Below are 14,071 nucleotides of genomic sequence, written 5' to 3'. Positions count from 1 at the left end.
GAGGGAAGCTTAGGGAGTCTCTGTATTTATACCAGTCTATGACTTTAAATGACTAAAATAGCCTCAACTGCGACGCCGTTTTCCTCATTTCTAACAGTAATTAGGCAGATCCGTGGCACCCAATTGCTTGATGAGCTGTGCTCAACCGTATGGAATTATATGACGTGGCAATTTACTACTTGTAAAAATATTTGTACTGAATTTTGTAACCAATGAAAAAATGAAACGTGGCAGAGCGCTTTTGAAAGCAAGTCCTACAGAAGGAGAAATCTTATATTACCAGAAAAACAAAAAATGTCCTCAACTATAGTAAATTTGGATATGAAATAAATAGAAAGTAATTATAATTAAATGGTAGATAAAACATAAAATTTTCTTTGCCTATATTTTTGCTTACATGTAAGTAAAATAAATAAATAAAAATAATACTATATGTATTCATTTTTTGAATACATAAATATATATATATATATATATGATATATTATTATATTATTAAAAATTATTTTATTATTAATTTAAAATTATTTTATCATTTAATGATATGTATTAAATATGTATTTATTTATATATATAAAATAAATAAATATAATTTTATTGAATAAATAAATAAACCAAAAAAGGTTTGAATTGTCAAGGAAGGAGGCTTGGTGGGAAATAGGCAAAAAGTGTTTCAATGATTTTGATGGAATGATCATATTATAGGGTTATTGTAGACCGTTGGATTAGTTGTGATATTTGATGACATGTGCATAAGTATAGATTGAGTAGGGATTCAAAGCATATATATTCTTTTCTTTTCCTCTTTAGTTAGACCAAAAAACAAGCCTCCATTGTTGACAACATCATGGCCTTTTTATTCCTACTTCAATATTGTTGATTGATGTCCTAAGTTAGTACCATTTTGGACTCTTTGTATGGGCCTAGGCCTAAGTTTATTGTACAATTTTAATATTGGACCATAGCAAAGGCGTTCTTCTATTTAATTAAAATGACATAATTAAAAAAATTATACGACATTGGTTCACTTTTAAAAAGTATTAATACATTAAACTTAGATGAAACTATTCATAGATAATAAGAGTTAAATTCTTTTTCAACATTTGAAAACATGTAAAGTAAACCCATGTAGTGAGGGAAAATTGCACATACCAAATTTTGACAAAATTTTTTGGCAACACGAACGTTATAAAGGTATTCGAAGCTAAGGCGTGAAGAGACGACAACACGAACGTTGTGAAAATGCCTTTATCATATTGCCTACACGTTATATTGTTGAGCACAAATAATAAAAAGGTTTTAGTAAGAAGAAGGTCATGCAGCTTGCCCATGAATTAACTCCTAATTGTGGAGTAACCATGTATGATTATAGAAGATGTATAGATCCATCAATGATTTTCTTAGTTGTTTGTTCGAGGAGGCAGAATCTATTCACAAGGTCACTGCTTATGCATTCATATAGTTTAATGGGGTTTTTGCTAGTCTTCCTATTAATTGTGCCATTTATTTTATGTAATAATATACTAATATTAGTGATTAACAATTTTAATTTTTTTCACTGCATGTTTGGATTAACGAGACCCACCCCTTAAAAACAGTTAAAAGATTAGGCAAAAATCAGATTACCATCAATCTGATGGTGGTGAGATGATGCTCCAGAGACATCACAGGTTTGGATGTGGCACCCCCTCAACCTCAAATGGGTATTTTAATTATTTGCTTTGTTTATGGGAGGGTTAGCTTACATTTTCTATATGAGTAGGGTTATCTGCGTAATTTTATTTATAAATAATGATATATCAGTATATGATTAGATAATTAAAAATTAAAGATAAAATAATATTAATCATATGATAATATATTATTATTTGTGCTAAAAAATTGTGCATATAATTTTAATATTTCTATATTTCGAATCAACAAAAATGAATAATTTAACCCCTAAAAATGATTTGAGTGACAATAAAGGGGTTTCGTGGATAAGAGAGAATAAGTTTAAATCATCTTTAGTGATAATTCAAGATTAAACTCTTAATTTATTTGATACAATGATTATATAATTAATAATTAAATTTGAGATTTTATTTATTTAATATAATTAGTTTAACCTTAAAAAAATAATCCGATTAAGCTGGAGTGTCTCTTTTAAAAAATAATTTAAGTCACAATATCCTGAATTCCTAACCTAAGATTTTAGCTATAACATTTTTTTAAGTAGTTTTAGGATTTCCAATGATCTTCTTATGACTTATGCCAACATATATTTCTATTATATTTATTTATTAAAATACATATATCATTCAATACCAAAAAAAAGATTGTTTTATTAGTTTTGATAAGAGTCTTTGTTTGCACCTTTTCTTCTTAATTCAAAACTAAATTAGGGTTTTTAATTTTAAACTTAATTATGGTTTTTCTTACATCTCTTTTTTCCAATATCTTCTTAATTAGTTTTTCTTTTAATTTATACTTTTTCCTTCCCTATTTCAAATTTCTTTTTTCATATTCAGATTCCTCATATTGCATGGTTATTTCCTCTCTAATTTCATAAAAAAAATATATATTTGAATAAAATAAAAAATATTTCAATGATTCAGGAGATTTAGAGTTCGGGTTTATGTAAGTATTAATATCAAACAATTAAAACAAGAAAATATAAAACATAGTATTTTTTATTATAACTAAAAATATTTAACACTTTGATTAGAGCTAAATGCAAAATAATTAACTAGCCATAGATTTTTTATTTTAAGTAATATTATATATATATATATATATATATATATATATATATATAATATTTTACAAATTATTTATGTAATTTGATGTGATACTATATAATATTTAAAAATTAAAAAAATAAATAATTACATTAATTAATCATTTATTACCACATCAATTTATAAGATTTATAATATACATAGTTTTATTCTTCTTCTATTTTTCAATTAAATCTACTTCCTCGGAATGTTCATTCCCTCTTTCCGCGTTGTATAGCCAACAGATTGCAATTTTTTCTTAGCAAATAGGGGATAAAATATTATCTTTGACTATACATTATTATTTTTTTAATGAATTAAATTTGATTACGCATTATCATTAGGGTGGGATTTAAGTTGAACCAAGTCCAAATAAAGTGAAGCTTGTTTTCAGGTGGGGTTAACTCGTTTTCGGTCAGACTCTTTGAGCATAGGAAAATACTAGTTCGTATTTGTTTCGTTTCACAATTTAGAAGTTCGTGATCAGTTTGCATCTTACTTATGTTTGTGTGGACAAGCTAGATTTGACTCAAGTTCGGCTCAACTCCTCTAAACAACATCGTTTCTTTTAATTTTTTTTAATGATGTAAGTTGAGCTTGGTTTACGACCCAAGCAAGCTTAGCAGATTTGGATTTGTTTTTTCTATTATTTTTCAGTTCGTATTTAGGTTTGTATTTGTTTATCTTATATTCGTATTTGAATTTATTCAAACAAAATATGTTTGAATTTGAATAAACTTGTTTAAAATCTAATCTTAACTAGCAACATTACTACAAGAATTGAAACAATCTCTGAACTGACAAAAAATCCTTTCAATTGACTATAATTATTTAAATAAACAAAACCAGATCTTGTTTGAATCATATTAAATATTTGACAACAGATTGTTTACCTCTTCCCTCAAAAAACTGGATCCTTGTTTACATAAAAACTGGATCCTTGTTTACATACACTGACTAACCAAATCGATCTCTCTCTTGGTATGTCCCTAAAAAATTCTGATTCATGTGGATTCTTCCCCAAACTATGGCAGAGATCTTGTAAATGCCAGGGAAGATTATAATTCAATAACTGGTCAAATTTAGTAAACCTCATAATTTTTTTTTTTTTTTTTTAAAAAGAACACTTAAAACCCCAAGTAGTAAGTATATTAATTATTAAAATATAAATAAAATAAAATAAACCCATAAAAGTAGGCCGAAGGGCTATTTTTCACCCAAATTTTAACTCAATCTTAAAAACACATTCACGATAATTCAAAAACTCAAACACCTATCTATGGATTAATTTTTGTTAAAATTATTTGTTATAGACAAAGATAAAATCATTATTTTACTGCTAAACTTTAAAACTCTAAAAAGCTATATAATTTTTCTCTCTTAGTTTAGAAAACTAAAAATATCCCCCTATGATTATTAAGTTTTAAAAAGTTATCATTTTCTTCCTAGGGTTTGAAAATCATTTCAGACCAACTAATTCGATGAATAAATGGGGGTTGGATAACAAAAGGACAACACCTGGATGATGAAACATCATCCATTATCCAAGATGACCTTCTTGAGGAAGCTTTGTCGATATAGACAACACTTCTCGACAATGGAGTGTCATCGACGTGGACGATGCTTTTTTATGACAAAATGTCATGCAATTGACAATGTTTTCTCCAAATTGTCGACGCTTATTCTCTACAACAGTTATATTCTGTTGAGCCACTTGAAAAATCGAAACCTTAGGGAGAGAAATGCAACTTTTAAAAGTTTTATCATAGAAGAAAATTGTTAGTTTTCTAAACTAAAAGAAAAATAATATAAATTTTTAAATTTTTATGGTTTAATAATAACATAACTATTAACCCTTGCCTCTAACAAAAAATTATAATGTAAATTAGTTTATAGGTGGGTATTTGAGTTTTTGAACTATCACAAGTATATTTTTGAGATTAAACTAAAACTTAAGGAAGAAATAGTCCTTTGGCCATAAAATTAAGGCAAGCTTTCCAAGTAACAATTTGCATAAAATTAAGGCCAAAAGATTTGTTCCCACCAACAGAATGGTGAAATCTCAAAATCCCACTCTCCAACTTTCAAAAATTCAAACATCTATTTATGAGTCAAATTCTGTAAAAAATCTCAATTAGGGTTAGAGATAAAATCATTTAAAAAAAAATTAAAAAAACTAAAGTTTCATCACATTTCTCTCTCTCAATTTTAAAATTTCACATCCCTCCCAAATTTTTTTTTAAAGTTTAAAAAGTGACAATTTTTCTTCTAAGGTTTCTCTCCTTCTCTTTGGGGTTATCACTTTTCAAACTTTTGATAAAGTAAAGTTAGATTTTCAAATTGAGATGAGAGAAAAATGTAATAAAACTTTAATTTTTTTTTATTAAATAACGATTTTACCCTAAATTTTAGTTGAAAATTTTAACAAAATTTCAATTGTTGATGAGTATTTAAGTTTTTGAAAATTGAAAAGTAGGAGTTTGGGATTTCAACTTTACCTTGGGTGGGAATAAGTCTTTTGGCCTAAAATTAATTAATTCTTGATTGACAAAAGAAAATTGACAACTCATTTGATGTTTATTGAAATATTTTATTATTTTTAGTAAAAGTTGGACGTCTTGAATTTTAAAACTTTCTAAAGTTATTACTTATATTTGAATACGTAACTAGTCATTATCTCCATACGGAGGAAATTGTGGATTAATTTAGGGAAAATGACTATTTCTCATCTAAATTTTAGGGCATTCTCAAATTTATATCAATAGAAGATAAAAAATCATAATTTTTATCTATAGCCAAACTGTTGTCCAAAATTTTAGTTAGAGATAAAGGTAAAATCATTATTTTATCTATAAACTTTAAAATTTATCATTTTCCCCCTTCAAGTTTTAAAAACCAATATCTCAACTTATTATCAAAGTTTAAAAAGTTTATATTTTACCCCTAAGATTTGTTTCCTTCTCCGACCACCATCGACGGTCGACGTATTTTACCAATCTCTCATCTCTGACTGCAAAAGACGATGAAGGATGACCCTTCGTCATCCTTCGTCGTCGCGTCTGAGCGATGCAATGAGCGACGAAGAATAATAAAGCGTCGTCCTTCATTGTTTGAGTGGTGCGACGAAGAGATCTTCGTCTCTTCGTTGCACCGTGTTAGAAGGAGATGAAAATCTCTTCATCGCACCAGGAGAAGGAGGAGGTCGGAGACGACGTCGGAAGATGAAGTTGAATAATAAGGGTAAAACTGCTTTTTTTGAAAGTTATTGGGGGCGGTTGAGTTTTAAAAACTATAGAAAAACTAGGTTTGGGGGTAAAATGTTACTTTTCAAAATTTAAAAACTTTAGATAAGGGTGAAATCTTAGTTTCTAAAACTTAGGGAGGTGGAGGTAATAAACTTTATAACTTTTTAATATAAACAGTAAAATAACTATTTTACCCTTCATTTTAATAGAAAAAATTAACATAAGTTTGGCTATGGGTGGGAATTGAGATTTTTCATCTTTCATGGGTGTAGATATTGATAGCCTAAAATTTGGGTGGAATATTTCTTTTCCCAATAATTTAACATGCACATGGAAATCGTTTTATCGAGATTCGAGTGGTCAAAAATTGGACCACGTGGTGGCACATTTGCCATTATTTTAACATGTAATTACTATTAAACCCTTCTTAGGATCTCAAAAATTGACCCATCCAAGAAGACTTCGGCGGAATAATTGTCCATCCAAAGTTTAATTCATTCACATGTTTAACCTCAAAAGTTTTAAAAAGACATCTTACCGCCCATCACATTTGTTAACTAGCATGCAATAATAGTTGAAAATATGAAAATACCTTTTATTGTTCAATAATGTTTACTAGGTTCAACCATAGCAGTCGAATCATGTATCATATATTTTTTAATCATGTATTGAGTTTCGTATTGTATTATATGATACGATTTTTAAAAAATAAAATAATAAAAAAAATCTAACTGACACATTATTATTTTGAAAAATATCATAAATATTTTTAAAATTTTAAAATTTTGTATATATATCTATATTATATCATCATTTTTTTTAAATATCAGTTTATATCGTATCGTACAATATGTATATTATATCATATTAATTCGATATACCTCATGGTATGTATCGTTTTATATATATATATATATATATATATATATATATATATATATATATATATATATATCGTATCGTATCATATATCATAAGATATTAATAACTATTGATTAAACACATTTGACTACAAATTTTTATATTAATTTTCTGATTAATAATTATAAAAATAAAATTTTAAAATGTTACTTGTGGTTAACAAGTGAGAACTTCGGTTGGATTTGGCTTGGTAAGATTTGGCTGAAATCATTGAAGGAGTGACGTGGTGAATATCACATTTGGAAGTATTATTCTAGCTGTCCGAAATGAGTAAAATTGATTATATAATTTTACTAACCTATTTGTGTTAGTTAATATATAATTAGATTATATAATTGATTACTTTAATTTTTATTTAAATTAGATTTTTTTTTATTTTTTTAAGTTTAAGATAAGTGTCTAAACAATTAATTTATAAGTTGATGAGACCCGAACCGAGTTGATTCAGACTTGAAAATTGGCTCAATTTGATTTAACTTGATTCGAATTCGTTAAGTTTAAATTTAATCTCTGTTCAAATTAAGAGATTTAACTTATTTTAAAATTGAGTCAAATTTGAGTTAGAGAGAATTCGGTTCAATTTGGTTTACTAGCTAAGTAGATCACTTGATTATCTTAAGTCAAATGTTGGCAAATGCTTTGATTCAAATTATGTTAAGTAATTGTTAAACGATGTCGTTTTGTCAATGACTCATGAATTTAAATCATGAATCTGAGTCACATATTCGAATCATGAATTTAAATTATAAATTCAAGTCAAACTTAAATTAAATTGTTTTTATTTGAATTGAACTTGAATAATCTTTAACGTTAGCCTGATAAATTCGAATTAAACTATTTTTTATTCAAATTAAATTCAAACTAAGAAGTATTTAAACTCGATTCGATTCATATTTACCTCTGGACGAAAGAGAAGAAATTGTTTGTATTTAAGATGTGTAAATGATGTTAAATCCGGTAATATACAATCCGCAAATGGGATAAAATAACTTTTGACCATTTAAACTAAAATTTCAATATTTAAGTATGGTTGGATAATTAATTTTTTGAAACCTTATAAGTGAAAAGAATCAATGATACAAAATGCCTAAAATGAACTTACCCTCTAGATTAATTATAAAGATGTTAACAAATTTATTAATTTAACATGGTGTGACTAATCAGTCAGTATTGAAATCTCTATCTTTCTTTTCCGCTCACAAATTTGTTACTGTAGTTGGATTTGAGTTAAATTAAGTTTAAATTTGATTCGATTTATATAGAATCGACCTTCAATATGGATTGTTTCAAAAGTGTTGAGCTCAAGTTTGACTTAAATTGAAACTCAAATCGAGTTTTTACTTTAGGTTATTATCAAAACGATATCGTTTTAATATATATTATTCAAAATAATATAGTTTTATATTAAATTTTTTAAATTCGCAAGTTTGAGAAGTTGAATATCATAAAATTTGAGTTAAAAAATATTTAAACTTTTACACTCAAACTCATTTAAGCTAAATGTATTTCAAACTCGTTTGAGTAGAGTTTAAATTTATATGTGATTCGAATCTAACTCTAATTAATATTTGTTTATAATACTAATCAGCATTAATTATTACAGAATTTTTATATATCTTTTACTAAAAATTTAATACTTGGGAATATTTTTGTTATCTTTCCCAAAAAATGAAAATTATCTGCCGTTGTATTCGCAGTATATGAAGTTTTTATTTCCCCAGCTAAGTACGGTACGGGTACTTCCATTTCTAAACGTGCAAAAACTATCCGACAAAAGCTCGCTAAACGCCCCGACATAAACAGTAAGGCAAGGGCTTGTGGCTGGGACAAAGGCCATAATTCTAACCAAAAATTGGGGTTTTTTCAATGATTTTGTAGTTGCAATTCCTGGGCACACAGTTTTTTTTTTTTTTCCAAAAACACGTCATTTGAGAGAGGAGGAGGGACTATTTTAGTCGTTTTAAAGGAGAGGTTTTTGTGTGTATAATTCTTTTGGTGGGTCAGTTCGGTTTAGACGTTTTTTGTTGAGTTCAATTAAAGTATTGGTTCATCTTCAAGGCTTCATGAATAATGATGGTTTCCAGCGTGGTTTTGAAGGATGCAGCTGGAGTCGCCGGTACCTCTCTCTTTGTTTCTGAATTGGTACAGTTTTTGGATTGTTTTTGTGTTTGTGGGGATAATTTATTTTGGGAAGAAACAAGGTTTTCTGGGAAATTATTGAACTTTTGTTGCATTTTGTTCTGTGAGATTTTTGTTGCTTGTTGATAATTAAGAAAACGATTTTTGGTTTATGGTCAAATCAAATGCTTCAAATTTTGTTTACTTTGTATATTATCTAGTTGAAAGAAGGAAAACAAACCCATGAATCCATTTTCTGTATTGATCTTAAGGAACATTGACATTTGCTTGATGGACAATTCCTTTGTAGTTCTCTAAGGTTAAGAGAGATTGAAGTTGAGAAACAGTTTGCTTTATAGAACTGCTTTATGCTTTTTATTTTCTGTTTGAAAGTTCCCAAACTGTTTATTTGATTACTATCTGGGAGTACTTTTTGAAGCAATTTCTTTAAGTAGGGCGTCCTTTTTTGGCAAAAAGTTAAAACCAAGCACTTCCCTTGGACCACTATGCTATGGTTAACATATTTTTGTTTATCAAAGTGCTATTGTTGCTGTTAATAGAAGCAGAGACCTAATATATATGTTTGTAGTTTAGTTCATGATGACTTGTTGTTATTGACCTTGGATTATTCTACATTGAGGGGCTAATAGGAAAAAAAAAAAATCACATTAGAGTTGAGTTTGAGCTAAATTTTTCACTAAGAAAGGTTGTAGGTCTGAAAGTAGCTTCAAATTTAGAAGAAAGAGAACACATAGGGAATTTTGTAATTTTCTGGATATATAAAAGAAAAATTAAGCTGATTTTTCCAAAACATGATACTGATTTTGGATGATGTGCTGCAGTTTAGACTTAATTATGTGCTTAATTCATCTTCATTGAAGCACGTGTTCTTAGATATACTTAATGGTATGTCTGGTTCAAAAGATTTTTTTGTCTGAAATCAGAAACTAAAAACTCGTCTGCTAATTCATGAGTTTGGGAGTGACTATATGCCTAAAAAAATCAGAAGCATTTGTTTTAAATATGTTGACAAATTCAAGATTCATGCCCTTGACTTTCATTCTTGGTTACTGCAGGGAACGTATTTGCTTTTGGGCTATTCATGTCACCTATGTAAGTTCTCGTCCTGAATATTTCATTCCATATGGTAAGACCTCAAAATGGAGGTGAATATAACTGATATTAAATCAATCATATTACTAGTTTTTTACTTCTCTTAAGTCAACTATGCAGACCCACATTTAGGAGAATTATCAGAAATGGTTCGACAGAAGCGTTCTCCGGGTTGCCATACATATATGCACTCTTAAATTGCTTGATTACACTGTGGTATGGCACACCCCTCATATCTGATAATAACCTCATGGTACTGACAGTCAATGCAATAGGTGCAGCATTTCAGTTCATCTATTTGGCAATCTTCATCGTATATGCTGAAAAAGAGCAAAAGGTCTCTTATAATCCTGCTTCTCTTAGTGTAGTCTGGCTGGCCATTTGTTAAAAAATGTCATTCATTCTGCATTAAATGCTCCTTGTAGTTGCGCATGTTTGGGTTCCTGGTAGCTGTTTTGGGCCTATTTGGAATCATTGTTGTAGGGAGCTTGCAAATAGCAGATACTAATACACGATGGATTTTTGTTGGCATATTGAGTAGTGCTGCTCTTATATCAATGTTTGCTTCACCGTTGTTTGTTGTGGTGAGTTAACTCAATGTGCTGGCTTTAGTTTTTCTTTACATTTGGGTCGTCTGCTTATATTGCAGAAATTTTAACTCTGTTTATGTCTTAATTGCTGTTTCCAGAGTTTGGTGATTCGAACAAAAAGCGTTGAATACATGCCATTTTATCTCTCACTTTCTACATTCTTGATGAGCTCGTCATTTTTGCTCTATGGAATCCTTAACTTGGATGTCTTTGTTTATGTAAGCTTCTTGTAGCTTCTTTTGTATAATGTTGATCAAGCTGTTGTTTTACAATGCACTAATTTTCTCTTATTAATAAAGTATGCATTTATTTTGTTTAAATTTCAGGTGCCAAATGGGATAGGAACGATTCTGGGCATTGTACAATTGGTTTTGTATTATTACTACAAGGGGAGATCTAGAGATGAATCTCAAGATCCTCTGATAGTCACATATACACAAGTCAGTGCTATTGAGCCAAGAGTTGAAGGCTCATAATTCTTTCGTTTTTCTGTCTTTATCTTGCAAGGCAATTTTCTACCATATGCAGTGCCAAAACTCAGCATTTGGGGGGTCGTGGTGAAGAAAACAATAACCTGGGAGAGCCAAACATCGAAAAAAATATGTTAGATAATCCCCAGCTGCAAGTTTTGATGTTGAGGTATTTATTGATGGGGCAACATGCTGTAATGTTCAGTTGATTTTATACTTCTCAACTTCTAGAATATTCAAATTCTTTGCATGAACGAAGATATCGGCTCTTTGCATTGCCAGATTCATGGCTGTGACTGTGGCATGCGTTCTGCATTCTGTGTCATTTTGTGTTGCAAAAATCTTATTATTATTATTTTTTTTGATGTAAGACATGAAAGTGTATGAGCTCGAAGAGAAGATTCAGCAGATTTGCAGAGGTATATCAGAACGAAGACTGCTGAGAAAATGTGATAATACCATCAAACTCTAGTTTTCTGTGTTATAGCATATAAAAAGGATGCTGCCTTGCTGGTTTTTCTGGAAATCCTGATTAAGGAATAAAAAAGAAGGAAGTATGCAAAATTAGTGAAATCAAGAACATTGCACAATTTGGGCAACCAATATTTAATGTCACTGAACACAGTAACCAAATAGTACTAGAAATTATAGCTAAAAGGCGACAGAACACATCTAGTCCCCATGATTTTGGTTTAAAAATCAAGGGCACATCTTAACATAGCGAGGGTACTTGTGCCGTTTATCACTACTAAACACAAAACAAGGAGCCAGGATTTGGTCATTTATGTAACTAGCTTTTCATTATTTGTGAAACCTCTCCACGTCTCAGTTGTCTCTTGTGCAAAAGACTTTGTATGCATTTTTCCTTGGATAAGGCAGAATGAAAGTGTTTTAAGTATCAATAAAATTAGGTACACTTAATTTTAAGAATCCAAATAATATATCATCATATGATTAAATGATTTTAAATTAAAGATTAATAATATTTAATTATATGATGATACATTATTTGAATATCCATTTGAGTATTCAAACTGTGTGCACATAATATTGATTTTTAAGCAGTAGGACAGTGAACAGGGAATTCAATTGGCCTTGAGTGTTGGAGGGTTTCATATGGCGATTGGCTGTGACTAAAAACAAACTCAAACTATTGTAAGACAAAGAAACTCAATTAGGTTTATTAAAATTGCTGACTTTTGGATAGTTTCAGAACTCTTAACATTACATAAAAATTATTTTCTCAAGAAAACTTTCAAAGATACTTCCTTTTTTAAAGAGTGCACAAATTGTTTGTTCATGGCTAAAATTTTTACATTAAACTCTGTCAAGATTAGAACATGATTACACCATTGAAACTCTAGCATCTTTTGCTACAACTTGCTAGTAAAACACAAAAACAATTTAGAGCAAGTCCTTCAAAGTAGTTCTCACAACAGCAACTGGCTTTTCCTGCCAAACAGAACAACACAAACTTCGTTAAATTTCCAGGAAAATTATATTGTACATTTTTCTCATGGTTTCTTAGATGCCTAGCACCACATTCAGCTCTAAGCTAGTTAGAAATGTAGTTTATATTGCTATTGTATAGAATAATCACCTGGTGAATCATGTCATGTTTGGGAGATGTTTCCTTGATACAGAGAGAGTGATCAAGTGGGTTACCACTTTCATCATACAAAATAAGCCCACTGAACCTTGGAAGCTCACATTTCTCCCCCATAAGTATCGGCCGTTGCCACACCGGCGAATCCGAGTTGTGGCTTTGCCACCCCATCACCCCCTCACAGCCTTTCTTCAGTCCCAACAACGGTGGCGCCGCCGCCTTCTCCTCCCACTTGTTTGCACCACTCCACCTCACTGACCCCATCAACATCCTCTTAATCGACACCCAATCACAACTCGGCTCAGCCCATTTCCCTCGATCTTTGTCTCGATCCACCGCTTCCTTTCTCTGGGCCATCTTCTTTAGGATTGTGGCCATGCAAAGGCCGATAACCGCGACTGCTGTGCATACGAACAATATAAGTGCTTGTTGAGTTGTGAGCTTCCATTTGTCTTCTAAACTCCACAATGCATCCATGGGTGAAGAGTTCAGAGAATTTGCATGTAACAAGAAAGGGAGAATTTGGAGGGATGGTATATATAGGTTGCAGTTTGAGGCATATGTTGACAATGGCGAGGTTCGCGTGACCATCACCGTTTCGTGGGCCTGGGCCCAGGTGTCTGTCGGACTTACTTATGATAAAGCCGTTGGGAATATCCCACCGATGTGAAAATGAAAGTTTGATAAAGGCAAGTCACGGGCTACTTGAGGTTGGTATAAATTCTAGCCCAATGACCTTTTTTTTTATAATAGGTAACGAGAAATCTCATCTAAGTTAAACTATTTTATCAGGATAAAATTAATCATATCAAATAGATTAAATTTTAGGTACAGTAATCAACTTTATAATCATTGTATTATTTAAGTTAAAAATCTTATTTTCTTATACTGTAAAAAGACTTAAATATAAACTTTTTACCTAAAAAACCTGTCTTTTTACCACCCAAATTACCTTTTAACAACTCCAAATCGCTATTTCCCATCTAATGAAAGATACATTTTTATCTTTTAAATTAAACAAAAAATCATTTTTTCATGGTATGTTAAATTTGTTAATTAGTTAATTTTTTTTCTTTTAATAATCAGAGATTTTACTTATATTTATTGAACAGATAAATTTAAAATACAATGATTAGATCCACAATTATTATATAGATAAATCAAAGTTTTATGAATACGATGGAGATTCGAATCAAAACTTTCACTTTAAAATTTTTTTATATAAATTATTGAAAAAAGAACAAAAATAA

General features: G+C 29.8%; 2 protein-coding genes across 5 annotated transcripts; one reads left to right on the top strand and one right to left on the bottom strand.

Moving 5' to 3' along the window:
• The first annotated feature begins 8,642 nt into the window (after positions 1-8,642).
• On the top strand, positions 8,643-11,625 carry LOC123215779 (bidirectional sugar transporter SWEET2-like). Of its 4 annotated transcripts, none has more exons than XM_044636010.1 (6): positions 8,643-9,040; positions 10,119-10,155; positions 10,264-10,492; positions 10,581-10,739; positions 10,844-10,963; positions 11,072-11,625. In XM_044636010.1, exons 1-6 carry the CDS (start codon positions 8,995-8,997, stop codon positions 11,219-11,221), a joined length of 741 nt encoding a protein of 246 aa, XP_044491945.1. In that variant the 5' UTR covers positions 8,643-8,994; the 3' UTR covers positions 11,222-11,625. The 4 variants fall into 4 exon arrangements, with proteins under 4 accessions (XP_044491945.1, XP_044491973.1, XP_044491955.1 ...); XM_044636038.1 differs by having other exon boundaries at positions 8,643-9,066; positions 10,419-10,492; XM_044636020.1 differs by having other exon boundaries at positions 8,644-9,040; positions 10,276-10,492.
• An 899-nt stretch (positions 11,626-12,524) lies between these two features.
• LOC123195879 lies at positions 12,525-13,214 on the bottom strand. The gene is made up of 2 exons (XM_044609745.1): positions 12,816-13,214; positions 12,525-12,667 (listed from the first exon to the last, which is right to left on the bottom strand). Exons 1-2 carry the CDS (start codon positions 13,197-13,199, stop codon positions 12,620-12,622), a joined length of 432 nt encoding a protein of 143 aa, XP_044465680.1. The 5' UTR covers positions 13,200-13,214; the 3' UTR covers positions 12,525-12,619.
• Positions 13,215-14,071: the final 857 nt, after the last annotated feature.

Source organism: Mangifera indica, chromosome 1 (genome assembly GCF_011075055.1).
Source record: "Mangifera indica cultivar Alphonso chromosome 1, CATAS_Mindica_2.1, whole genome shotgun sequence".
NCBI classification, from domain to species: domain Eukaryota; kingdom Viridiplantae; phylum Streptophyta; class Magnoliopsida; order Sapindales; family Anacardiaceae; genus Mangifera; species Mangifera indica.
Note: the sequence above shows the minus strand (reverse complement) of the source record. Positions and strands in the feature narration are given on the sequence as shown.

Bases quoted from the DNA above. Each gene is read 5' to 3' on its own strand.
- LOC123215779 (XM_044636010.1), top strand. From the start codon at position 8,995: ATGATGGTTTCCAGCGTGGTTTTGAAGGATGCAGCTGGAGTCGCCG. The intron at 9,041-10,118 runs GTACCTCTCTCT...TGGTTACTGCAG, and splicing joins GGATGCAGCTGGAGTCGCCG to GGAACGTATTTGCTTTTGGG. The intron at 10,740-10,843 runs GTGAGTTAACTC...TGCTGTTTCCAG, and splicing joins CTTCACCGTTGTTTGTTGTG to AGTTTGGTGATTCGAACAAA.
- LOC123195879 (XM_044609745.1), bottom strand. From the start codon at position 13,199: ATGGCCACAATCCTAAAGAAGATGGCCCAGAGAAAGGAAGCGGTGGAT. The intron at 12,668-12,815 runs GTGATTATTCTA...TCTGTTTGGCAG, and splicing joins AACATGACATGATTCACCAG to GAAAAGCCAGTTGCTGTTGT.